The sequence below is a fragment of the Diabrotica virgifera genome, chromosome 5, assembly GCF_917563875.1.
Source record: "Diabrotica virgifera virgifera chromosome 5, PGI_DIABVI_V3a".
Lineage (NCBI taxonomy): Eukaryota > Metazoa > Arthropoda > Insecta > Coleoptera > Chrysomelidae > Diabrotica > Diabrotica virgifera.
This window is the reverse complement of record NC_065447.1, coordinates 261,686,694-261,713,182: the sequence shown is the minus strand read 5'-3', so window position 1 is coordinate 261,713,182 and position 26,489 is coordinate 261,686,694. Positions and strand designations below refer to the sequence as shown.

The 26,489-nt window shown below is 32.9% G+C and overlaps 2 protein-coding genes across 3 annotated transcripts in view; both read right to left on the bottom strand.

Annotated features, from left to right (window-relative positions):
* Nucleotides 1–26,489, bottom strand: part of LOC114329670 (uncharacterized) — a 634,276-nt gene that overhangs the window by 141,261 nt on the left and 466,526 nt on the right. For both annotated transcript variants that reach the window (XM_028278866.2, XM_028278860.2), the window contains one exon: nt 21,517–21,718. In XM_028278866.2, coding sequence (XP_028134667.1) covers nt 21,517–21,718 — 202 coding nt within the window. The remainder of the gene's footprint in view (nt 1–21,516; nt 21,719–26,489) is intronic.
* Nucleotides 5,297–7,399, bottom strand: LOC114329684 (putative polypeptide N-acetylgalactosaminyltransferase 9). Its single transcript, XM_028278874.2, has one exon. It carries the CDS (start codon nt 7,326–7,328, stop codon nt 5,487–5,489), a length of 1,842 nt encoding a protein of 613 aa, XP_028134675.1. The 5' UTR covers nt 7,329–7,399; the 3' UTR covers nt 5,297–5,486.

Genomic DNA, 26,489 nt, shown 5'->3' with positions numbered 1-26,489 from the left:
TTTCTTTGTAATAGGGCTTTTCAATGCTTCTCATTTGTTTCGAGCCTCTGTCATATGCCGTATAATTCGTGTATAATATTAATATACGAGATATGAACGAGGCTCGAAACAAATGAGAAGCGTTGAAAAGACCTAATATACGTTGACAGCTGGAAAATGTTTCTTTGTTGTTTCCATAGCACACTACTTTTAATGAATTATTTCGTTAACCGGTGACAGTAACAGTTATGTTTTTAAATTTACACGTTTTGTAAGATATCTCGAGATAGAAAAAAGGTATTAACATGCGGTTTTCGCTATTCTGTTGCTAATTTTGTCTAATTTTGTAATATGGTATTAAAAATGCATGTTTGTATTTAATATTTTCCAAGGAACACTACATTTCTGAAAAAAATTAAATAAGGCCTTCTAGCTGGTATATTACTCAGTAAGTTGGTTCGAAATCATAACTTTTACATTGACGAAAAAGATCTGTCTTCAACAAGACCAAGTTTGCAAAATTTGATTAAGCAGAACCGGACTCACAGCCAGTTTTTCATAACAAGGTTCCCACTCACCCCCACCTCTTATTTCCAAAGGTAGAGCTAAACTTGTCAAATCAAATATGCGTAGAATTCTATGAAGAATACGACGATCGGATTTCCAGTGCCCCTTCATTAGGAAAATTTTGTAAAATTTAGATTTTTTAATTTTTGATATTCAATTACGCCCTCTAGCGGTGGTCCCACAATTATGAAAATAATTTCCAGGCTTTTCCTGAGGCAACTTTTGTTATAAAATTTTTTATTTCAAAGCTCTACTATAAAAGGTTCCTGAGATATGGCCGAGAGCCATTCTTATTGGGACACCCGGTACAAACCACCAGATCAAATCACATCGATTTTTTTAATTATGTTTTTGATTACTTTGTCTTCCTTCGGTGTGTGCCGTTCTAACGTGTATATTGCATATATTGCTTTAAATCTTTCCGTGGTGCTCCAGAATTTTTCCGATCATTTATCGAAATAAATAAAAATTGAGATTGAAAAATAAAGACTAAACAGAATAGGTCTGGATCCCGCGTATGAAAAAAAAGTTGATAATAGCAAGCTGAAAATTTGTTAATAGCTTAAGGGTGTCTAGTCGGACAAATTTTGATATATCGGAACACTGGAACAGGGGAAATTTTAATTGTGGAACAGGTTAAAAATTTGGAACGGTCAGACCACGAAAACGGCACATTTATTTTGTCCGACAGGACAAACTTAAACTCTCCGAACAGAGATTAAAGTCTCATGCAAAAATCAGACTGCTATTTATCACCAAATGGTCGTTTTAATTAGTGGAACATGTAGAATATGTCAAATGACAGGAATTATGACAGGTGATAAATATCAGTCTGATTTTTGCATGAGAGTTTAATCTCTGTTCGGAGAGTTTAAGTCTGTTCTGTCGGACAAAATAAATGTGCCGTTTTCGTGTTCTGACCGTTCCAAATTTTTAACCTGTTCCACAGTTAAAACTGCCCCTGTTCCAGTGTTCCTATATATCAAAGTTTGTTTAACTAGACACCCTTAAGCTATTAACAAATTTTCAGCTTGCTATTAATCAACTTTTTGAAGTTATACTTCTTTACCGGCGATAGAGGGTGATTTTTTATATAAAATCCACGAGGAAAATAAACTTCCTGTAGCTGGCTGTATACCATAAATCACAAAAATACCAAGTTTCTTGTAAAAGGTATATATTAAAATACCCTAAATAAGGGTCACAATACAAAACGTTTTCGGATTAAGGAATCCATCATCAGTGTTTAAAAGCCAAAATTTGCATGCCTGAGCCACCAAAATGTATCGGGTAAAAACCCTTTAAATGTAAATAATAAGGATGTTTTACATATTTATATAAAATTCATTGGATGATATAGATAAACCTGGATGTTACCCAGGGCAACACAGGACAGTTTGCCATTGAAATCCAATATGTGAGGTTTTCTCCAAAAAAAAAAAAAAGTTCCAACCACGTGGGGAGAGTCCTGTGTTGCCCTGGGTAACATCAAGGTTTATCTATATCATCCAATGAATTTTATATAAATATGTAAAACATCCTTATTATTTACATTTAAAGGGTTTTTACCCGATACATTTTGGTGGCTCAGGCATGCAAATTTTGGCTTTTAAACACTGATGATGGATTCCTTAATCCGAAAACGTTTTGTATTGTGACCCTTATTTAGGGTATTTTAATATATACCTTTTACAAGAAACTTGGTATTTTTTTGATTTTTTATATGTTAAAACCTATCAGCCCAGCGCACGCGCATTATAACTTTGTTCTGATTGGATGTTCAAGTGACATGTCAAAAATTATCCGATATGGCAGCTGTGGTTTGGAGGTAAAGGTAAAGGTAAACAAATGTATAATATATTAGTTTTATTGTTGTGAGGACAGAAACAAAAAAGTTTATAATATTGTAGTGACTTTTAAATAGTTTTTAAAAGCAACAGGTACGTAATAATTGTTAATGTATGATGGGTATAAACCTACCTATTTGATCTGCCAAAATACATAGTATGTAATACTTTTATTTATATAATTTGATTACCATCAAAATTTCTAAGCGGAGAAGGCGAATGAATTCCAATACCAACCGCTCTTATCAGCGCTGGTTCGAGTCCCAATAGAAACTTTCTTTTTTGTTTTTTTTAATACATTTTATGATTGTAAGTATATTTATTATATAATTGTATTATCAGAAAATACGTATTTAGTTAAAAAAATTTTCGACAATCAATGTTCAGACATCATTTGTGGCTTGTTTAATGTGTTTGTGTGTGTTTTATTCTTTTATTATTTTAATTTTTGGCACTGTTCTAATAAAAATGTTTGAGAAGTAGTAAGTATAAATTAGTTTAATATTTAAACAAAATATAAATAAAAAGTATATTAATTTCGTTTAAATCATATAATAGAAGTATAACTTCTTACGTGCGTACAAAGTACACACACATTTTTTTTTCATACGCGGGATCCAGACCTAGAATATTTAGTTGATAGAAAAGTTGGGCGCCAACTCTATTTAGAAGAAAAATAGTAAAAAAAAGAATGTGTGTACTTTGTACGGACGTAAGAAGTTATACTTCTATTATATAATTTCATGAAATAAATATACTTAACAGGTTATTTGTATTTCATTTAAATATTAAACTATTTTTCTTACTTACCACTTTTAAAATTTTTTTATTAAAACGATACCAAAAATTAAAAAAAAAAAGAGTTTGAATCTTCCGGGATTTGAATCCGGGACCTCTCGATCTCCGGTCACATGCTCTACCAATGAGCTATATTCCCTTTGCTTTGACAGGTTACAAGATTTCTCATACATACTGTCAAATTTAATAGACCAAGTGAAGTATACAAAAATACTTTAAATATACTTACTATTATTATAAAATATCTTATTACCGAGGAAGACAAATCCAAAGACGCAAAAATTTTAATAAATAATACATTTACTAAAAATACTAATATATCCTTTTAATGACTTATTTGCGCTGACAGCGCTGATACATACATATCTTGAAAGATTAGCAACGAACTAAATACTGTCTGTGTGCGCATGCGCCCGGCATTATAAAATTTCACTCTCGATCGTAAAGAGTATAAACTCAACAAGACAGAAACTTAACAAAAGAATAAAATCTAAGAATATTGGAATAAAAGAATTATTTAATGCAAAATAACAAATATGGGACGTTTATAACATTACAAGACAGAAAAAAATAACTCCTTCTAGCTTCTAAACAGTTCATAATACGGATATATTATTTAACAACACAGTCTTACAAAAGTAACTGAGTCTCTCCCTGTCTGATGATTCAATCAAAAAACAATACAGCTTATCTCGTAGAGAATTCATCGAAGAAATGAAAAACGAGCCTCTAAGAACTAATAAGATAATTTTGATTATTATTGTTGTGCCGTATTTGGACTAAGGCAACCGAGATGCACAATATCGGCTCATATTTTTTCACAAGTAGACGTAATAACTAGCTACGGGTCATATCTTTTGTTCGGAGAGTATACTTCGCCAGTATCAATGGAGTGTTCTGTGATAAGATCTGTTTGAGATAATGGTTACAGAAAATGGATGTGCAGACAATCTGATTATATTTATATCTTTATGTATCAATGATCTTAAGTAAATCTAAGTAAATAAGTGTACTTACTTGAGTGTGATTATTTTTAGAAAAAACACTTAAATTTATTTTTACAGATTTGGCAACTTTTCTAAGGATTATGGACGTCTATAACAACATACACATATTCTACAATGAATTATACTATATTCGGTAATACATATTGGTGTTATAAAGAAATAGAACCAGCAGTAGAAAATAAAAGAAATACCAAAACTTTTTGAATAGAAGGGACGACGATAAACAAGTGCTATACAAAAAGACACAAGCCAAAGTACGAACAATAATATGCGGTAAGGGCAATAGAAACCTGACAACAAAAGTGTAACATGATAATTTTCTATTAGGAGCACATAGAAGCACTACGACAGGAAAAGGAAAGATATACAATATCGTCAATTACATCTGATAAATGAGGACGACCAGATTTCAAAGATAGCAACGAAACTCATAATATAAAAATATCCTGGCCTCAACTATACGAATAACTTCAAAAGAAGTAGAAAAGATATCTAAATCATTAAAAAAACACCAAGCCACTTGGTACAGGAAACATCCCTGTTAAACGACACATCAAAATTATATGACACCCTAGCCCTAAAGTTGTATTAATTAGAAAAATTTGGTAAAGAAAGTAGGGAATAAATAAGAATGGAGAAGAACTTTTGGACAGTTATTAGGACACTAGTTACCTCAGCATATAGGGAACAAAAAATCGCCTTCGTGAATTTATAACAATCTATAATCTTCTAATTTAGACCAGATATTTTTTATTTTGAAATCTAAGAACATCGATTCCATAAATAAAAAAATGTTTGTAGTTTGTGACTATACATACAGTGATGAGTGCGCTAAGAACAGGCACAGTAACGCCAAAGATGGAAAACATAATACGTTGTGAAATAAAAAGAGGTAAAACTAGTAGTGGTGCGAAATTATCAATATGAGTGAAGTCAACTAGCCACGTATAAGAAGCTTTATCTCGTACTATCTCATAACTTAATATGTTTTCCATCTTTTGCGTTATTTTGGCCGATATTAGCGCACTCATCACTGTATAATATAAAAAAAAATCATTAAATTAATTCTAAGGGATAACACTGGGCAGTATTTGTAACTAACATTTGTACAGTTTTTTATTAACAATTAACAAAAAAATACAACTGACAACAAAGTATTTTCCTAGTTTATTCGAATGTTACGTACTGTGTTACAGATAGCTATTTTTTTTTCGAAAAAACGCTTTAACAACTTAGTTAAATTGAGATTCAAGTCTGTTGGATTTATTCACTTATTTTGGTTCTTACACTAGCCAAGTTTTTGAATATTGAACGAGTATGGCGAATTTTGGGTGCCATTGATATGTTGCACAAACCATTTTTGATGTGGACTATTATCACGGCAATTAGTCACTGTCAATTTTTTATTTTGGACATCCAAACACTTTTTATTAGCTTGGTTAACGAAAACCTTAGAAACGGGATCAAAAATCCACTTTTGACTAGACTCTTTGTCACATGGATATAAACCAACAAGATCCTCGTTTGATTCATTCAAGTCCATGCAATGCTCTTCCTTTCTTATTTCTTTATCATGTGTATAGTACCAGAACTGACTACCACCAAGACTATCTGCGTAGCAAGTTTGAACTGGAAGAGGGACAAAAGCACTGCCATCTCTTCCCCAACTATCTAGACAAAACTTCCAATCGGTAGTACCAATAACGCCATAACCATAGATTTTATCTGGTATAAAAAGTTCTGGATATACGTTATTTACATACCACTTGAACGACTGACAGTGCAAATCCTTTCTAAGTTTCTTCCTGCTAGATACATCACCATACTCAACACTTTTATAATAGTTTCCTTTCCTTGTATAATAGTAGTCTTTGTAATCATCCATCCAAACTTCAGCCACACGTTTAAGATTCTTCTCCATAACACTTTTTGTAGAGTCACCATTGCTAATAGTATACGGAAAGCTCACTCGAAAGACATGTCCAACGTGAGAACATGGAACAATCTGTAGCGAACCACCACAAGTCCAAATCTTAAACGACAGCTCCAAATTCTCTCCACCCCATATCTCTAGACCTGGATCGTAAGTTCCTATTTCTTCAAAAAACTTTTTGCTGATACTAAACAGACCTCCAGCCATTGTAGGAGTGTACACTGGTTCTGCTGGATCAGTCCTTCGTTCATTTTCTCGTGGTGGTACATTGTGCCACGTAAACACCAAATTCCAATCAAATCCACCAACAAAAATGTGTTGTTTGAGCGGAACATATTCAAAAGTTGTATAGTTAATACTATCTATCACTGGGGATACTACTGTAGTATAATTGACACGAATTTGTTCTAGCAATGGCTCTAGCCATCCAGGAGTAGCTTCAATATGCGAGTCCAAGAATGTTAGTATCTCAGCGTTGGCGTGTGACATACCTATCAACCTAGACCTGATCAGACCTTCTCTTTGGGTGTTTCTTATGATTTTAACTTTTGGCTCGCTTTCCCAGTACTCTTCTAGTGGACTCTTCAAATGATCCATATCGGAAAAGTCATCGACAAGAATAATCTCTTCCAACAAATTCGGAGGAGTCCTATCTAACACTGAATTTACAGATCGAATTAATGTTGACCAGGCTTCGTTAAAGAAACAAATTATAATAGAAGTTCTAGGAAGCTTAATTTCGTACCTATAAGGGATGGTGCACCATTCATCCCTGTAGTCAGGCAACTCTCTTCGAACACCAATCAAATCACTTACATATTGGTTAAAACTATGATTCTTCCAGCCTTCATCTATTTTAGCTTGTAATTCTGGTGGCAAGTAATCTGGAAGACTTACACCTTTACCCATATCTCCATATTTTACTTTAGGTGGTGTTGGTTCTTCCTCTATTTCTATTTTTTGTACGGACGGTTTCTGCATTTTGATGTCAGGGGCAATAGGACCAGGAACATTTTCCCTGCCGTCTCGAAATATTTTGTTAAATCTGTCTATTTGCCTCTGGTTTGATTCTTCATTGCTGAAATACTTGAAGAAATCGCTATCTGCTAGAAGGTAAACAAATCCTAACAACCAAATCACAAGCACAACGGCCACGAAGGAGAAAAAGTGTTTTTTTCTAATAAAAATAGCTCTCATTTTAGGCTGGTAAATAAAGCTATTTCAACATGACAACTAAAATGTGGTACCAACTAGGTACTGTTCGGTAATCTTATCTCAAATTAAGTCAGATTGATAGCTGTTGATTTTAAAGTAGGTGATTTGGTATCAAGGAAATTAAAATTTTTTAACGAGTTTTGTACGTAATTAAACCAAAGTTTATTTACCGATATTCTGAACAACTATTCCACAAATAGATAAATCATATTTTGCGTTGATAACGGCTGAATCAAATATTTATAGAAATCAATGTATACAGGGTGTAACAAAATTACAGGCCATAAATTAAATAACATATTCTGGGACCAAAAATAGTTCGAATGAACCTAACTTACCTTCGTACAAATGTGCACATAAAAAAAGATATAGCCCCTTGAAATTACAAAATAAAAATCGATTTTTTCCAATATATTGGAAATTAATGGAGATCTTTTATTGAAAATGGACGTGTGTCATTCTTATGGCAGAAATTTCTTAAAAAAAATTAAAGTGAAATTTATGCACCCCATAAAAATTTTATGGGGATTTTGTTCATTTAAACCCCCCCAAATATTTGTGTACTTTCGAAATAGGTTATTATTGTGCTACCGTTAGTTAAACAAAATATTTTTAAAACTTTTTTGTTTCTTTGTAATTTTTCGATAAGTAAGGTTTTATCGAAATTTTGAAAATATGTGAAATCGAACACAAATTAACAAAAAATTTCCCCTCCAAAAGTTTAGGAGGTTTAAGGGAACAAAACCCCCATAACATTTTTATGGGGTGTACAAATTTCACTGTTATTATTTTTTTGAGATGTCTCTATTACAAGAATACCATGTGTCAATTTTCAATAAAAAATCTCTAAAAGTTTTCGATATATTGGAAAAAATCGATTTTCATTTTGTAAATTCAAAGGGCTGTAACTTTTTTATGAGCCCATTGGTACTAACGTAAGTTAGGTTCAATCGAACTATTTCTGGTCGCAGAATATGTAATTTAAATTATGACCCGCATTTTTGTTACACCCTGTATAATGCAATTTTTTTTTAAAGACGAAACATAAATACAACAAAACAAGCCAGGTATAAACAACATCAACAAACTGCAAAAAAAGCAAGAATATGAAACTATTAGGTCATATAAACTGAGAAATAAAGAAAATACTCAGAAGGATCAGATGGTCATAAACCAAAAGCTAGCCAATACAAAAGAAAAGATAGACGGCCGAAATGTAGAACAACTATGGAACTACTTCGAAGAGGTTATAATGAATTCAGCGACAGAAGTATGTGGAATAAGTAAGAATAGAAATAAAAGAAAGCCAACCGCATAATGGAATGAAGAAATAAAACAACAGATTAAAGAAAGAAAATTGCTTAGAAAATATACTTATAAAATAAAACATCAGGAAACTGTGGGGAATATAAAAAACAAAAGATTAGTAAAAAACTTCTTACAAAAGCAAAAAGTGACAACTGGACATAATTTGGAGAAAGATGGAAAGAAATAGTAAATAGAATTATAAACTGTTCTATGGAAATTTAAAATCAATGAGTAAAGAAACATTCAAGATAATATAGAAAACATAATATGTACTGGCGAAATTCTCACAGAAAATATTATGGATAGGATATTATGGATTATGGATGAATAGAATATTTCAAAACTCCCAGTTATCAAGAAAAAAAACAACCTGTTGAATCAAAGAAGAGAAGATGATAATGTAGATCATATAACGCAAGAAGTTATTGCAGAAATTAAAAATTTAAAAGCACCAGAGTATGCCAGAATCATAAATGAAATAATGAAGAAAATGGGACAAAACGCAACAGAGATATTACTAAAAATATTTAATGCCATATAGAGAGAAGAACAGTGATATCAATTGATTGGTAGGAGTCTCAGATAGTACCGATTTATAAAAAGGGCGATGGAACGAACTGCAACAACTACAGGGGAATTACACTATTAAGTACTGCCATGAAAATATACGAAAAAATATATCGAAAAATATATCGAACAAAAGATTAACCGAATAAAATGACAACACAGTTGAAGAATTCACAAAAAGATTCAGAAAAGACAGAAGCACCCATGATCTGATGATTGATGATGTTGATTTACCATCAAACATATAATAGTAAAATATCAGCAACAGGAAAAAATATGTATTTGGATTATATAGATCTTGATAAGACTTTAGAAAAGAGAGGTATTATTAACAAATTGATAAGGGCAACTAAGAACATTTGCAAAAGCAATGTGAATTATGCCATGAGTCGAACAAAAAACATTCAAACCATTTACTAAAAACGAGGGTCTGAGAAAAGGGAGAGGATTACGTCCAACGCTATTTATAATATACATGGATGATATAATTAAAGAATGTAACGTTAAAGTAAAAAAAATGCATGTGGGTTATAGAAATTTAAGAAGAGTCGACATTTGAGAAAGAGCATTCGCTGACTACGTCGTCATATTGGCTGAAAATGACAAACAACTACAAATAAATACAGATATATAGAATGAAGTGCTAAAATAATATAGAACGACTATTAACAAAAATAAAACAAAAGTTCTGGTGATAGGAGAAATTAAAAACGAAGAAAAGATAAACATAAAAATAGAAGAAATGAATATAGAACAACACGAAACTTCCAATTATTAGGAGAAGAATTAGAAGACAAGCGAAGCCATTATATATTAATAATAGAATTAAAAAATCTATGAACCTGTACTATGCAAGGAACATTATAAATTCATAAATAAAAATAAAATACCAAGTAAAACAAAAATTAATGTGTTCAAGTCAATATAGGCGTCTATTAACCCTTCTTTTTTTTTGTAGATATGACTCTTGGATATATTGATATTTTTATACTAATGGATTAGTGTTGAATATATTGTTTAACCATTGGTTTAAAACTAAAAAAGTTTCACAACCGACTCCTGATACAGCCATCGTTAAAAAAAAAACAACTTTTATTACCCTGTCAACTCCAATATGTCGGCTCGGCAGTTTTATCACTTGAAATTGCGAACCTGCAGCGGCTTGGTCGGCAATTTCCTCAGGCCGTAATTGATATCGTTATGCTCATTTAAACAGGGGATTAATTTGTTTTATCTAATTTGTCAGAGGTATTCCAAACTGTCGGTTTATAAACGGACAAACAAGCCCCAGCGCTAATTTGGAGCCTTCGAGAATCATCAATCTCGGGAGAAAAACTGGAGGCGGTAAAAATCAGAAGTCGTCGCTGAGATTATTGTTTAGAGAAGGTATTTAATTAATGATACGTGTGCCCTATAATTAGATGTTCAAAATCACAACGAAATCATTATTCACTTTTAGTCCAAGTAATAAAGCTTAAAACAGGACAAAACCAAAATTTTTACAGATTTGCTTAAAAATTTGAGAATAAGTAGTGGATAGTCCAAGAATCCAAATCTATATGATGCCGAAAGGCGCTTTTACCATGGGGGTGGTTGCCACCCCATCTCGAAGGTGGAAATTTTTTATTATATTTTGACCGCAAAAGTTGCTAAAAACATTCATTCTAAGCAAAAAACGTTTAACACCTTTTTTTGATAAGATTAATAGTTTTCGATTTATCCGCTATCGAAAATGTTAGTTTTATATCGAAAAAATCAATGTTTTTAATCAGTTTTTTGCTAATAAATCAAAAAGTTTTCGTTTTATCAAAACAACTTTTCTTAAAAAATGTATCTTTTGGAAAAATAAACAAAACCGTTTGTTCTGGTTTTCTTTAAGACCAATAGTAATCGAGCTATACTTTATTATATGATGTCTCTTCTTCGTCAAATGCTAAATATTGTAGTTTCAAAGTCAAAAGACGGGAGCACTTTGCATTTTTAGAGGATAACTTGTTTAAACTAATTTAAAGTATCTAAAAAGTATCTATCTCCAGATATAAAAAAAGTCTCTAGCTCACAAATTAAGTAACTTTTAATGAAAAGAATGCCAGTCCCTATTTTTTCAGAGAATAAGTGATCCGAAACAACCCCCTAATCACCACCCTAATTTAAATTAGTCATTGGCCTTATTTGGTCTTCTTTATTTATGTATTATTAATAGGTTCTAGAAGTTTGAGCGGCTTGGAATGATTAGTTTAAAAAAAAACTGGGGTTAAAAGCGAATAACAATTTTTGTACTTTGGTAAATTTGGCCATTTTCTTCAGAATAGAAAGATTAGCATCAAGGATACGAAAAAATGTTTAAATATGAAATTGCAGCTTATTTAATTCCCAAGAAGTCGGTTTACAAAAACTTTTTCTACGGCAAAAATTGAGTGAGCCATTGACAATTAAAGCTTGTAATAACATGCAAAACCACCTTTACCAACCCTTTCGAAGTCACCTCGTTTTGCGACTGAGGATTTTAAAAGGATTTAATATTAATAAGCTTATAGATTTTGTAAATACCTACAAAATTTTTTTATCAAACTTTCTAAGGTCAAAAATAAAAAGTTACGGTTAAAAAACCAATCTAGTTTTTTGAAAAAAAAAAACAAAGGAGAAATCCAATTGAAAGCATAATAATATAAGTTAGCGGTGTTTTCAGTCATTGGCCTTATTTATTCTTCCTTATCTATGTATTATTATTAGATTCTAGAAGTTTTTAGTTTTTAAAAATCTGGAGTTTAAAGCGAATAACGAATTTTTGTAATTTGGTAATATGTAAATGCCATTCTCTTCAGAATAGAAAGATTAGCATCAGAGATACGAAAAATGTTTAAATATTTAAATGTTTAAATTTTAATTGAAAGTTATTTAATTCCTAAGAGCTTGGTTTGAAAAAATTTTTTCTACGACAAAAATTGAATGAATTGTAAATGCCTATGCAAAAATTGAAAATAAATCAAAAACTATTAACTTTATCAAAAAAATGTATATAACATTTTTTACTTAGAACGAATGTTGTTGAGATAATACCTATCACAACATGACAATAGGACGTCATAAAGATCGTCCTAACAAAGAGAGAGAGACTGTACTACTAAAGAGGTGCTGGTTCTAAATGTAATGTATGAGGTTATCTACCTGTATCTGTAATAAAGGGGGTGAGAGAGGGATATTTAAACACTAAGGTTTAAAGGAGCTTTTACCATGAGTACTAACATTTTATTAAGAGGAAATATATACAAAGTAGAGTAAGAAAACCTAGGAGAGAAAGAGAACAAACATACATAAAACATAAATGGGTGGATGCAACACTAGCATTGATCCAGAGAAAACAAAATACCTACTACAAAACTACAAAAAGTACTTACGAGCTACCAATGAGTCTTTCAGTCCATGTACGCACTATATTGTCTGTCCAAAGTCACTTGTTCCAGTTCCACTATCCAGTCTGGAGACGATGTGGCGATGGTGTGGTTGAAGGCAACAGAGTGTTGCGTCTTACTTGGGCTTGAGAAACAGGTGAATGATGCTACCTGACACTTTAAAGGTGCAAGAGATAGAGAACTGTTGCGTTGGTCGTAACTCTGTTGTCCCTGGAGGACGTATAACAGATCGAGAGAGAAGTTTTCACGATTCACACTTTACTTTATCCTTGACGGATTCACTTTTTAGCGTCGAGTCTGGCAACGGTGTGTTGCCCAGATCTCGTACTGATACACTTGAGTGGGGCGACGAGATGTTGCCCTGAGCTAGATTGATTCCACACTGCCCTTTTCTTTAACGGGCGAGTTACCCTCTTGGTACTTGGAGGGTGAGGGAGGTACCGGGATAGAAAGTTATTTTAAGGCACATGTCTTTTAGGCGCACACATTAAAAACTAACACTAAACTTGTCCTTTGTACATATTGGCACTGTTGACAGTGTTGCAATCAAAAATGGAGCTAGGATTGAAAATATTTCAAAATATTTTCCATGTTCGAATAATTATTCGAACAAATGTTTTTATCAACTTTTGCAGTCAAAATATAATAAAAAATTTCCACACTTCAGATGGGGTGGTAACCACCCCAATGGTAAAAGCACCTTTCGACATCATATAGATTTTGATCCTTGAACTATTCACTACTTATTCTCAAATTTTCAAGCAAATCGATCCATTCTATAAAAATTGCGAGGTGAAAAGCTTCGGTTCCTGGACTATTTAAGATGATTTTGTTCATTATTTTGCTTTACTGTTTATCCTTAACACGGGAGCTGACACATGAGACATATGATAATTACAAGACAATAAGAAACGAAAATACATTTACTTGCAAGAAGAATAAAAAACGATCACTAAAAACGTTATTTGAAAGAAACGGAACACGATTTTTATGACCTGCAAAAGGAAATATGGCGCATTATAAGAGGTCAAAAAACAGAGGTCAAGAAACTAATAGAACCAAAATACGTATAAAAGGATACATGGATTGACTATATAAAAAAGCTTTATACAAAGAAAGAACAAATGACCCTAGAACCAGAAACACCAGAAATTATCACAAATGAAGAAATTAATATAAGGAAGTTCTTACACAGGATATTTTAAAAAAACTTAAAAATTTGAAGAACAGAAAAGCTACAGAATTAAACAAAATTATAAAATACCGGAGGAATGGTGAACGAGTGAACTAATTCTGCTATTCAAAAAAGATCAAAAACATCCAGAAAACTACAGAGGTATCAACTTGTTAAATACTACCTTAAAACTTAGAACTAAAATTTTACAACAACTAATGAATCTGAGGATAAGCTTAGCAGATGAACAACAGGGTTTTGGTACTGGAAGATCGTGTCCAGCTTCAGTATTCGTCTTAGTGCCAATTACTGAAAATTTACTAGATTAAAATAGACCAGCATATCTAATTGACTTGAAGAAAGCTTTTGACAGAGTTAGACTCAAAGATATAATCAATTTTCATATAGAGGAGTTCTCGTAGATATCATAAAAACTATTGAAAACATCTACTGTACCAAAACAACCAAATGTAAATCAAAATAAAACTGATGACCTATCAAGTAGGAGAACTTTTTAATGGAGAAGTTATCGCCAGATTTATCAAGGCACAGAGACTCAGATGGATGGAAAAATCCAGAAGCTGTTATCAAGAAAATTACCAAATGGAGACCAATATCAGGCAGACTACGAGGAACACCGGAAACGAGATGGAAGAACCAGATTATTGATAACATTAAGAAGCTGGAAATTAGAGGATGGATAACCATAAGCAAAAACAGGAATGAATGGAGAAAAATTGTAGAAAATGCCAAGTTATAGAACCAATTGTAAAACAAAATATTAATGCAGACTTATTCTTCGCGACAAATGAATCGGAAGGACCCAAAGAGGGCGGCAATTACACCGCTAAGAGTGCAGATTCCATGATTATGATGATTTTCCAATTACTGTTGAAACATCAATTAAAGAGCTAATCACTGTGCTATCACGCACTTCCAAATCAAGAATTCTTAGATGATACCTACAATCTAGCACCCTTTAGAATTATAGTCGATTTTTGGTAATTATAGCTTCCCGTAAAACCCTCTATTCAATTAATTTTCCTTGTAATTATTTATTTTAAAAATTACTAAGAAAAAACATGACGTCATGACGTCTAACAGTATAATCTGAGTCTTTTATCGGAAAAGAATCATGGTAGCGGATGTTAAAGAAACGAACACTTCCAATAGGAAAAAAGTATATCGAACAGGCAAACGAACTCACTTTTCCCTCTCACATAAAGTGTATGTACATTGACCGATAATCATGCTCAGGCAATAAACAACGAAAGTCAAGCCAAAGACGAACAGTGCGATTTCCGTGATGGAAGAATAACTTCACTCTCATGTGTTATCATTTTAATATTGCTAATAGTACGGTCAATTGCAAAGCTTGGACAACTTAATCCTATCTCACTTCTAAAGTGGGAGAATCAAGAGACAATCAAAGACGAAGTTTCACAATGTCCGATTTTTAGGTATGTTTTTCGACCAAAAGCTATCTTGGAATAATATACAGAGAAACTTGGAAAATCAAGCCAAGCAGGATTAAATTTTATAAAAAGTATTTCCAAAAAAAATGAAAAGCAGAGCAAACTACATTATTACATGTGTACAAATATTTACATATGGTTCATTCCACCAACATACGACTGTTTTGGATTATCGCGACAACGAATATTTCAGTGTGCAACATAAGAAGTATGAAAGTAAATGGCTCTAATAATTATTCCAATAAACAGCAATGTAATTTACAATTTATTTTCGTTCTTCATATTTTGCACAATAAAATATTCGTTGTCGAAATAATCCAACATAGTCATATATTCGTGGAATAGGGTATAGATATAAACTCCAGTATATTGCGATAGTTTATTCTTGCAACAAAATATCAGTATTGAAAACATTAGTTAGTATTAAAAACACAGCTTTACATGTAGATACAGGCGCGTTTAGAAAGACACCAGTAAAAAGTTTAGAATGTCTAATAAGAGAACCACCCTTAAGTATTCAATGCTTCATTCTGACCAGGGGCTCAACTTCGAATCGAAAGTTTGGAAGACCGTGATGGCTTTGCTAGGAATTAAGAAGACTAGACGGACAATCACTTCATCCTCAGTCCAACGGCATGGTAGAAAGACATAAACGGACAATCAACAATTACTAGAAAATCAAATACACTAGGACAAACCGTTGCCCCTGTTTCTGCTAGCCTACCGAAGCTACCAATATGAAGCAACCAGTTAAACTTCAGCAATGCTATTGACTGGTAGATACACGAAGCTTGCCATTGATCTCCTATTTGTCAATCTACCAGATTGAGAGGCAGGCTTAGACAGAGTATGTCAGCGGCCTAAAGAATCGACTGTTTAAGGTTGATTGGTTTCACCAGAAATAAGCTGCAACTCACTAGTGACCGGATGAAGGTTAGGTTCGACCAGAAATCCCCTCCCGTTAGTTCCAAGGAAGGCGATGCAGTTTTTCTCTACCAACCAACGAGAAGGAATAGCCTAAATCCAAAGTTGCAGCGGCTCTGGCAGGCACTCTACCTGGTCAGTAAGAAGATACTTTTTGACTTTTTTTCTGTTATATATTTTTGAAATAGATCTTCAGTTGAATCATCCTGCTGACTTTCACTTCGTTTGTTAAATATAGCTACCAAATATTTGCATTGTTCCAATGGTAGGTTTTCAATGTCTTCGTTTTCCACTATGAAGTATTCTGATTTGTCCATATTTATTACTAATCCTGCCTGTTGGTAATGTTCATTTAGCTTCCGTATCATATAGCTTAAGTCATCTTGATTTTGAGCTATAACAACTTGGTCGTACGCAAAGTATAATGTAAATAGGGAGTCGTCTCCCACTTTCAGTCCCATCGGTTTTACTGCTTTTGTCCACCTCTGTAAGGATTGGTCAAGGTATATTTTAGAAAAAGTGGGAGACAAACAACATCCTTGTCGGAGGCCTTTTGAAATATTAAATGCCTCAATGAAATTTTTGCCGTTTTTTATTCTGGCGTTAGTGGTCTCATATAACATTTTAGTTGCTTGTATGAGTTTTCCATCGATACCGATGTCTTTCATTGACTTCCATATTTCTATTATGGGGACACTATCATAGACTTTTTCTAGGTCGATAAGAGCGAAGTGGTTTCCTGATTTCTCTATATTATTTTTTCTAGTGCTATTTTTAAAGTGAAGAGATTGTCTACCGTTGAACGTCCCGCACGAAAACCAGCTTGTTCTTCAGCTTGCTTTCCTTGAATTTCTTGTTCTATTTCATTTCTTAATACCCTGGAGTATAATCTTCCAATGGTGCTGATGACTGAGATCCCTATAGTTTTTGGGGTTATTTTTAGGTCCCTTCTTATGTACAGCAGTAATATGTGGATGTTAGCCATTCATCTGGTACTTTTTCTCCATTTACATATCTTTCCAAAAGTTTTTTAAGCATATCCCATAGTTTGGGTGTTCCATAATTTATTAATTTAAGATTAATTCCTCCAGCCTCGGGTGCTTTCCAGGATTTCATAGTTTTAATAGCTTCTTCTACTTTGCTTTTATCTAGTTCTATTTCGTGTTCTTTCTGTATATTATTATCTTTTTCTTGTATTCTTGTTATGTATTGTGGTCGTTTTTCTACTAATAATTTCTTAAAATGTTGTTCCCGCTCGGCATCAGATATACACTTAATTGTGTGCCCACCTTTTTGTGTGACATTCTTTATCATCTTCCATGCTTCTGAACTTCTAGTTCCTGCTAATTGTTGATCTATGTATTCACATTTTTGATCCACGTTGCGTTTTTTCTTTTAATCACTTCTCTTTTTACTTCTCTATTTAGGTCCCTATATTGTTGTTGAATCTCAATGTTGTTCTGATTTTGTAGACGTTGTAGGTGAAGTTATTTTTTCTTCTCTATTTTCTTCTCGATATCTTTATCCCACCATTCTGGTTTCTTTCCGTTTTCTAAGTTTCCTAGTGCTTTTTGTGGTGCTTGTTTTATGCATGTTTTTATGTGATTATATTTTTCTTCGGTTGTTCTTTGTTCTTAATTTAGTTTCTGTTCAAGTCTGTTACGGTACAGATATTGTGTACTTTTATGTTGTAAGCTGTTAATATTATATTTTTCTATTTCTGGATCATATGAATTCCTTTTGTGTTCTTTTTCTTCGGAGTTATTTTGTTTCGGTATAAATGGAACATAAATTTTACCGATTACTAAGCAGTGGTCTGATCCGCAATCAGCCCCTCTGAAAGCTCTAACATCCTGGATGCTAAATTTTGCATTTTGTCTCGAGATTAGATAGTCAATGATTGACTTAAGTCTACGTGTATGTTAGTACCAAGTAAATTTATGGATATCCTTATGTTCAAAGAAGGTGTTTTTACTGAAATTTTTTAGTTCTTACTTTTCTTATTATTTCATCCATGATCAGATTGAACACAAAACTCAAGGAATCCCCCTTTCTTATCCCATTACCACCTTCAATTAGGTCAGTTAGTTCATCTTCTACTTTTACTTTTAATGTGTTGTTCTGGTAGATGTTTTCGATCGTTTTAATTATTCCTAGAGGTATCTCTCTTGAGCATAACAAATGGATAACGTCCTTTAGTTTGGCCCTGTCAAATGCTTTCTTAAGGTCCACTAAACATAAATATGCTGCTTTGTTGTATTCCAACGATTTCTCTCGAACCTGCCTCATTATAAATATAGCGTCGGTGCATGAACTTCCCGGCCAAAACCTTGTCGTTCTTCTGCTAATCTTATAATTTCATTCAGTTTGTTTGTTATTACTTTCGGTGTTAATGAAATAATGGAAATCGAAATATTACAGATGTTTCAAAATGTACTTACATCTCTTGGACTATGGCAATCAACACTCTTTGAAAGTCAGCACAGAATGAAAAATAATGCTCATGCACTAGCATTCACACAATTCCAACCTAACATCCTTTTACTATTATCGCGCTCCGGGCCAGAGTTGCCCTGTCATTATCATTTCACATATTACGTATTTTACAGTAGATTTAGTACTTTCATTGTGCGGTAAATACAACGCCAGGTTCGTATAAATTAAAGAGATGGGACTGTTTGGGGTAATAACTGTTATTTGTGTCAGATTGGCGTGAAATTTGCCATTACTCAATCGAGTACTAGATCAGGAAGACGAAAATGGTCTAGATAGTGCACTAACGCTTGAAGATTATTGATAGCGGAGAATGCTCAATGTAATATCATAAACCAGTGATGGAATTTGACAAGAAATTGAAAAGCATCAATTTAATCATATCATAGGTTTCATACTAGTGAATTTTGCAGTAGTTATAGAAAATTCCGAGCAGTTATGGGAAAGGAATGATTAGGAGAACAATGATAATATAAGTCGACTGATATAGTTTACGAACAGTTAATAATAGTTTTGTGAACAAAACGAAATTATGATAGGTGCAAGTATGCTTAAGGACATAAAGATACACAAGGCGTAGCGTGGAGGTCTCCAGGAGGAAGATGCAGAAATAAAATCGACCATGTCCTCATCTAGCGCGATCAAAGAACAATCTGACCCCAAAAAAATAAAGGAAGGATGAAAATTTGGGAATAGTTGAAATTGTTTGTTATTATATAAGAAAACGTTTACAATTCTACATCCCCTCCACTTTACAAAAATGGAGGGGAATACCCCCTCTCGAAAGTGAAAAATATACATTCAAAATAAGACCGGAATTAGATAAAATGACAAATTATAAACAACTTTTGATCTATACAGTTTTTTCGCTAAGTCAATACTTTTCGAGTTATTTGCGAGTGAATATCATCATTCTCTTTGCCTTATCCCTATGCGGGGTCGGCTTCCCTAATTGCATTTCTCCACACAATTCTATCTTGGGCCATATCAATGTTAATCCCCTTTACCAACATGTCGTGCCTTATCGTCTCCCCCCAGGTCTTCTTTGGTCTTCCTGTCCTACTCCTTCCAGGAATCTGCACTTCAGCTATTCTTCGTATTGGGTGGTTAACGTCTCGACGTTGAACATGACCAAACCATCTTAACCTATGCTCTCTCATTTTGGCATCAATTGGTGCCACACCTAGACTTCCCCTAATATACTCATTTCTAATTTTATCCTTCTTTGTCACTTATTTGCGAGTGAATATGTTCATTGTTAACAAAAAAACTTGTTTTTGGACGGTTTTTCGGAGATAACTCAAAAAGGAAGTGTTTTATCGAAAAAAATATCCTTAGTAAAAATATAGCTTATAAAAAATTGAAAAAATGGTCTGTAGACCCAGTAGGAGCATGAGGTCTGGAGACCCAGTAGAAGCAGAGTTGTAGCTAATTAAAAGTAGGTTCTTCTTCGTCAAATTCCAAATCGAATATTTCAATGTGAAATAACCCAAAAGCGGAGCACTTTTCGGAGAAAATTCATTTCAACTTTTTTAAAGTGTTTAAAAAAAGGTTTATTTTTGTTTTTTTTTTAACTTCTAACATTAAAAGTAAGTGAGTTACACTCAGTATATTGTTGGTTCCTTTTATTTTTTGGTAAAAAAAACTGCGAAAATCACCCCGTAATTAGCATCACAAATAAATTTTATCTTTACCACTTGCAAGGTACTTTGCTTATGTATTATTTATATGATCCGTAAGTTTCATCGGTTCAAAGTGCGTATTTTAAAACAAGCTTAGAACAAGTTGAAAACTACAACTATCTTGGCACAATAATTAATCACACAAACGATTACTCCAAAGAAATCAAAGTTCGAATAGAGAAAGCAAGAACAAACTTCAATAAAATGAGAAAGGTACTTTGTGCAAGAGAACTGAAATTAGACTTGAAAGTTAGGTTGGCAAGGTGTTATATTTTCTCGACCCTGCTTTACGGGATACAAGCATGGACACTTAACGCGTCGACTACTAAGAAGTTAGAAGCATTTGAACTGTGGGTGTATAGAAGAATCCTGAAGAATGGACCGAGCATATAACAAACAACGTAGTCATCAGAAGGGTCAACAAAAAACTGGAAATATTGGAACCATCAAGACACGAAAGCTGCAATACCTGGAGCATGTTATGCGTAATGAGAGATACAACATACTTCAATTGATTATACAGGGGATAATCCAGGGCAAGAGAAGTGTAGGAAGAGTCTCAGTAGAAGAATCTCATGGTTGCGTAACTTGAGGGAATGATACGGAAGCACATCAACCGAACTATTCAGAGCAGCAGCATCTAAGATTAGGATAGCCATGATGATTGCCAACCTCCGTCGCGGAGATGGCACGTGAAGAAGAAGAAGAAGAGCAGTAAGCGCTGTAAAATGAAGCGGCAGTAGCTGCAGCAAAAATCATGGCCAGACGGGGATGAAAATTACAGCTTATCGCGAGATCTAATTACAGTGTTTTGGTCGTTGTTGTGGCTAGATGAGCTACAGATTTGGACCCAGGTTCATTCTTTTGCAACACGACGTCGAAGATGGGCCCGTTCGATGTTGCTGCGCGATATTTTACAGCTCAGTGAGGCCATCCACTACACTCACCGTGGGACCCATTTTCGCGCTTCATTTTACTGCTCTTACGGCGCAGTAAATTATCGCCTGTCTGGCATTAACCTTAGAGCTTGCACATAGCGAATAACCCAATGTCCAATGAGCCTACAAAAAACACCATTGTCCACTCTCGATAAACATCCCCATCTCTACACTATTACAATTGATTTTTACATACCTGCACGAGAATTCGCTCTCCCCAAGGCACAATTCAAGGCACTCTTGACGAGATTGGACGACTTGCCGGCTGCTTACATATCCTGTCAGTCGATGGTTTTGCACTCGGTCTATGCACCAAGCTCTCTCGCAAGGCTTCACCCCGAGACAGCTCTTCTGCGCGTAGATGGTGAACACCGGGAACTGGGAACGGGTTAGGGCACCTACGGCAATGGAAAATATATTAGTTTATATAACGTGTACATTTAAGTACAGTAAAGCTAACAAACAGTGTTTATAGTTAAATATATTTTATCAAAAAGTGTCATAAATTACAAAACAAAAATACAGGTCATAAATTAAATCACATATTCTGGGACCAAAAATAGTTCCAATTAAACTATTATTGCGGTATTGTACCCTCGGAGATCGGTGGAAAAAATTTACACCCAAAATATCAAAATTCAGTTTGGTAACACTGTGTGAATGTTGATAGTAATATATCCCTTTTAAGATAAACATAACTGTAATTTGGTCCAGACAAATTAATAAATTTTTGTGCCAACAAAAATGAGATTTTTCAACCAAATAATGTTTCAAATATGATGTGCAAATAATTTTGAATCGGTTTCTGCTAATGAGCTTGCTTTTTTTGTCTTAAAGTAGAAAAAACTTTATTTCTCGTCTTATTATTTTCACTGTACTAATATCCGTCGAATCATTTACAATGATTAATAACATTTTATCGTTAGCGGCTTCTGGAGTGTCTGAGACATATTTAATTTCTTTCATATAATGCGCAGACCCACCGATTTCCACTTGAACCATACCATTAGTTAAACACAGTGTTTTTAAAACTTCTTTGCCTCAGCATTTTTTCGATAAGGCATCTTTTATCGAGATGTGGCTTCTTTTTTAATATGGTTCAAAATATACCTCAAACTGTGATTAATAAATAAATTTTCATATTATTACCTCCATAATCGTACTTACCCATAAATATATAAAAAATATGTGGCGGATTTGACAAATATTCAAAATATCTCGATAAAAACTAGCTTTTCGAAAAAGTACTAGGAGGCAAAAAAGTTTTAGAAACATTGTGTTTAACTAATTGTGCCACAATAATAATTTAATTGGAACGTACACAAAAGTTTTGGGTGGTTTAAGGGAACAAAAATTTTCATTGGGTGCACAAATTTTACTTTAAGATGTTCCTGTTATAAGAATACTACAGGTCCGTTTTTAATAAGAAAACTCAAACAGTTTTCGATATATTGGGAAAAATCGATTTTCATTTTGTAACTTCAAACGGCTGTAACTTTTTTTATGTGCATATTTGTACTAAGGTAAGTTAGGTTCAAGCAAACTATTTTTGGTACCAGAATATGTGATACATTGTATAACACTACAGATTATTGTTGAAATATCGGGAATGAAGTCTCCGGCTTAAATTATTGTAACTACATTTCTTTCTGGAGTTCGATATTTTGTTGATAATAGATGATATGTATATATTTTTTAACTTCGTCAGGAACATACTACAAAATTAACTAAAAATTAGATACAAACATAATATTCTCAATAAGCCTCGTCTATGTTTTCTCCTTTGTAAGGATGTAGTTGCGTCACGTAATTTGTTTATAACTATTTGTATCCAATTATCTCTCTTCTGTGCTTGTTGTTTTGGTTCGGAGTCATGCCCTTTATTTGGCCCGACCATCGTACTGAAGATCTTCCTCTGGATCTTTTGCCTCTACGTTGCCTTCAACTATCATTCGCTCCATGTCTTTTCTTCTTATGGTTATATTTATGTCCAAAATATCTCAGTATATTTTAGGTTGATAGTTGTTTTGAGTCTAGTTTTTATGTTAAGTTCTGCTAGTATTGAATTATTTGTGCGGTGTGCGGTCCATGGTATGCGCAACATTCTACGGTAGACCTACATTTCAAATAATATTCTCAATAATATATCCTACGAAACTCTGTATTTTATATTATAAATAGAGCTCAGGAAATATGCAAAATGCATATTAAGTGCATATTTGCATATTTTGGATAAATTTTGTAAGTGCATATGCATTTATTAAACTTGCATATTTTTAGACTTTTTTGCATTTTTTTTGCATATATGCATTTAAAAGAGAAATGAAAAATCTCAGATCTAAACAATAAATCTGAAAATTCTCGTGGAACCACTTTCTGGTAATATCCTTAATATCTACCTTTTACAATTTATAAGGCGACGAATAAGGAAGACGAAGGGGACTCTACAATATGCAGTCACATTTTGTTAGTCAAAACATTTTGTTATTGTTAAGTGATGCTGCGCCATATGGCCAAAGGTAGTAAACATGTAAAAATATATTTTTTTATTTGTTACTTGTCTAGAGAACGCGTCTGCTACAATTAGAGTAGCACAGTAGCAGGATGCTACAAACTGTAAGGATGGAATTTAAAATGGTCAATACCCTTGTATCAAATATAAAAACATATTTTTAAAAGCCTTTCTGCGAGTATAGGTATAAGGTATATAAAGATTGTTTACCTAATGTGCGTTTACCACCTGAACTTGTGATAACTAGATGGAGAACATGGCTAAATTCTGTAAATTTCATAACCGAGAATTTTGAGGAAATTAGAGACGTCATTTTTAGTTTCGATGTAGACGTAACTCAGGAGCTATGAAAAATGTGTGGATGTTTTAAAAAAACAACCGCTATTAAAAGTAATTTGACACATATCCAAACCAATTTTGTAAATATTGCTTAGCCAATTACTAAATTAGAAAAGCGATACATTTCTTTAGAACAAAGTATTGAAGTTATCAATTCATTAAATGAAACAATTAAACACCTTGGTTAAATCAACAAAGTGTATCAAAAATCTGCACGGCGTTAAAAAAATGAAGGATATCAAAAAATAATTAAAAAAATATTATTAAGATGGGGAAATGTGAAGATAATTTAATTTTATAGGTAGAACCCTTAATTAAACAATATTTTAAGTTTGCTTCTTTAAGGGCCGGTTGTTCGAACGCTAATCAAAACTGATCATTATCAAATATTTAATTAAAATTATATTTGATTAAGCGTACTTCTGACAGATGTCGCATTTTGAGGTTATGTTGACTGATTTATTTTATTATTTTGGTTTTAATTTAAAATAAAACATAATTAAACTCTTTCTGATGTTAATTTCTTGTTTTTACTTACAAATCAATATTAATCATAAGCAATTTTTAATAATTTAAGAGCTGTGGCTATATTTTAATTACTGTTTTATCTACAATCAATAACTGATTAGTGTTTTACATGTATTTTTCATGTCGCGATTTGATTCCCATCAAGAAAATTGGTTACAATAAATGATTGATTATAATCAACTTCTTGATTAGCGTTCGAACAACCGGCCTTTAGTTCATGTAAAGTAGAAAGAAGTTTTTCCGTGTATGCTTAAACAATTACAATCAGATATACATACGACTGTTTTTCTGTAGAAAATTTAGAAAACCGTTTAACAATGTATAGTTTTAATAATAATTGTAATAATGAATAATAAAGAATGATGATAAAAATAAAGAATAAAAAATGAATATAATGATGTAGGTTATAGAAATTTCAATAAATATTTTTTATGACTTTAGCATAAAATAAATATTTTTTTAGCAAATACCTCGACAGTCCACTGGCATCAAATAAATAATTAAATACCTTCAAAACAAGGATTACGGCGTTTTTTATTTATATGCATTACATGCATAAAAGCATATTTAAGTGCATATTTCAACTGTTTTTTGTGCATATTTGCATGCATATTTTAGGGTTTTTTTAAGTGCATATTTCCTGAGCTCTAATTATAAAACAAATTAGCTTAGAAACCCACATGTTGTTTTACAAACGTCCTAGACGGCACTGATTTCGTTATTTTTTAACATGTCTTATTAGAGCCAAAGAGTTTTATTATAGAACCAGCTGTTAGATATTAAAATTTTGCAATACATGTCGATTAACTTGCTGGCATCTATCTTATAATTAATTAACTTTCTATTTTTGTGTAGGTTTCAATAAAAAAGAGTCTAAAAAACTAGAACATAGTTCTAAATTTTTAAATAAATCTACATCAATTCTATTGTTTGATTCTAAAACATACAATAAGCAAAGAAAACGCGGAAGTACATAATCCTTTATTATGTATTGCACGCATTGGTTAACAAATTCTTTACACAAATTCCAACACGTGCGTAGGTTCCTTAACGACTTTTTTACGTACCAGTCAACCAGTCTACGGTAATTTTATACATTTTAGTAAGATGTATATTTTTGATGATTTATAGCCCAATAGTAATAATTTTGAGTTATGAAGATATTTTACTTTGCTTAAAATATACAGCCGAAGGAGTATAGGAAGGCCAAGGGAGAGATGGAGTGACAACCTGGATATCTGATGGAGAGGCATCCGAAAATGGAACAGGCGGAAGCACGTTAAGGAAGCAGGAATAAGAATAAGAAGAAAAATTATGACATCAATAGCTTAGCCATTTTTTGAAATGCAGATCTTGCCTTTCTATCTTACATTTGATTTCTAGGGAATGGTCTTAATTATTGTCAATATGACGTTCGTACCAAGGTAGGTGTATTTTTTACCCTTTCTATTTGTTGACCGTTTATACTGACTTATTGGTCGACACCAAATTGCCGGTCCTTCTTAGAAATCATCATACATTTTGTTTCCTTAATGATTAGTGATCATAATATAATGTTTATTAATTATATCTATACCTATATTATTTTCAATTAGGAATTATATCCCGTCTGGAGCATATCGCCACTGGACTAAATCATCATCGTCGGAAATTTCTTTAATGAATGACAGCTTCATGGCACGTAATTGAAGAGATTATTTTTTTCTAATTGAAGCACTTCTCTTTTATTTTAGGTCATTAACGACCGGTAATAATAGGTCAGTGTGTTTATACATCGTATTTTCCAGTAA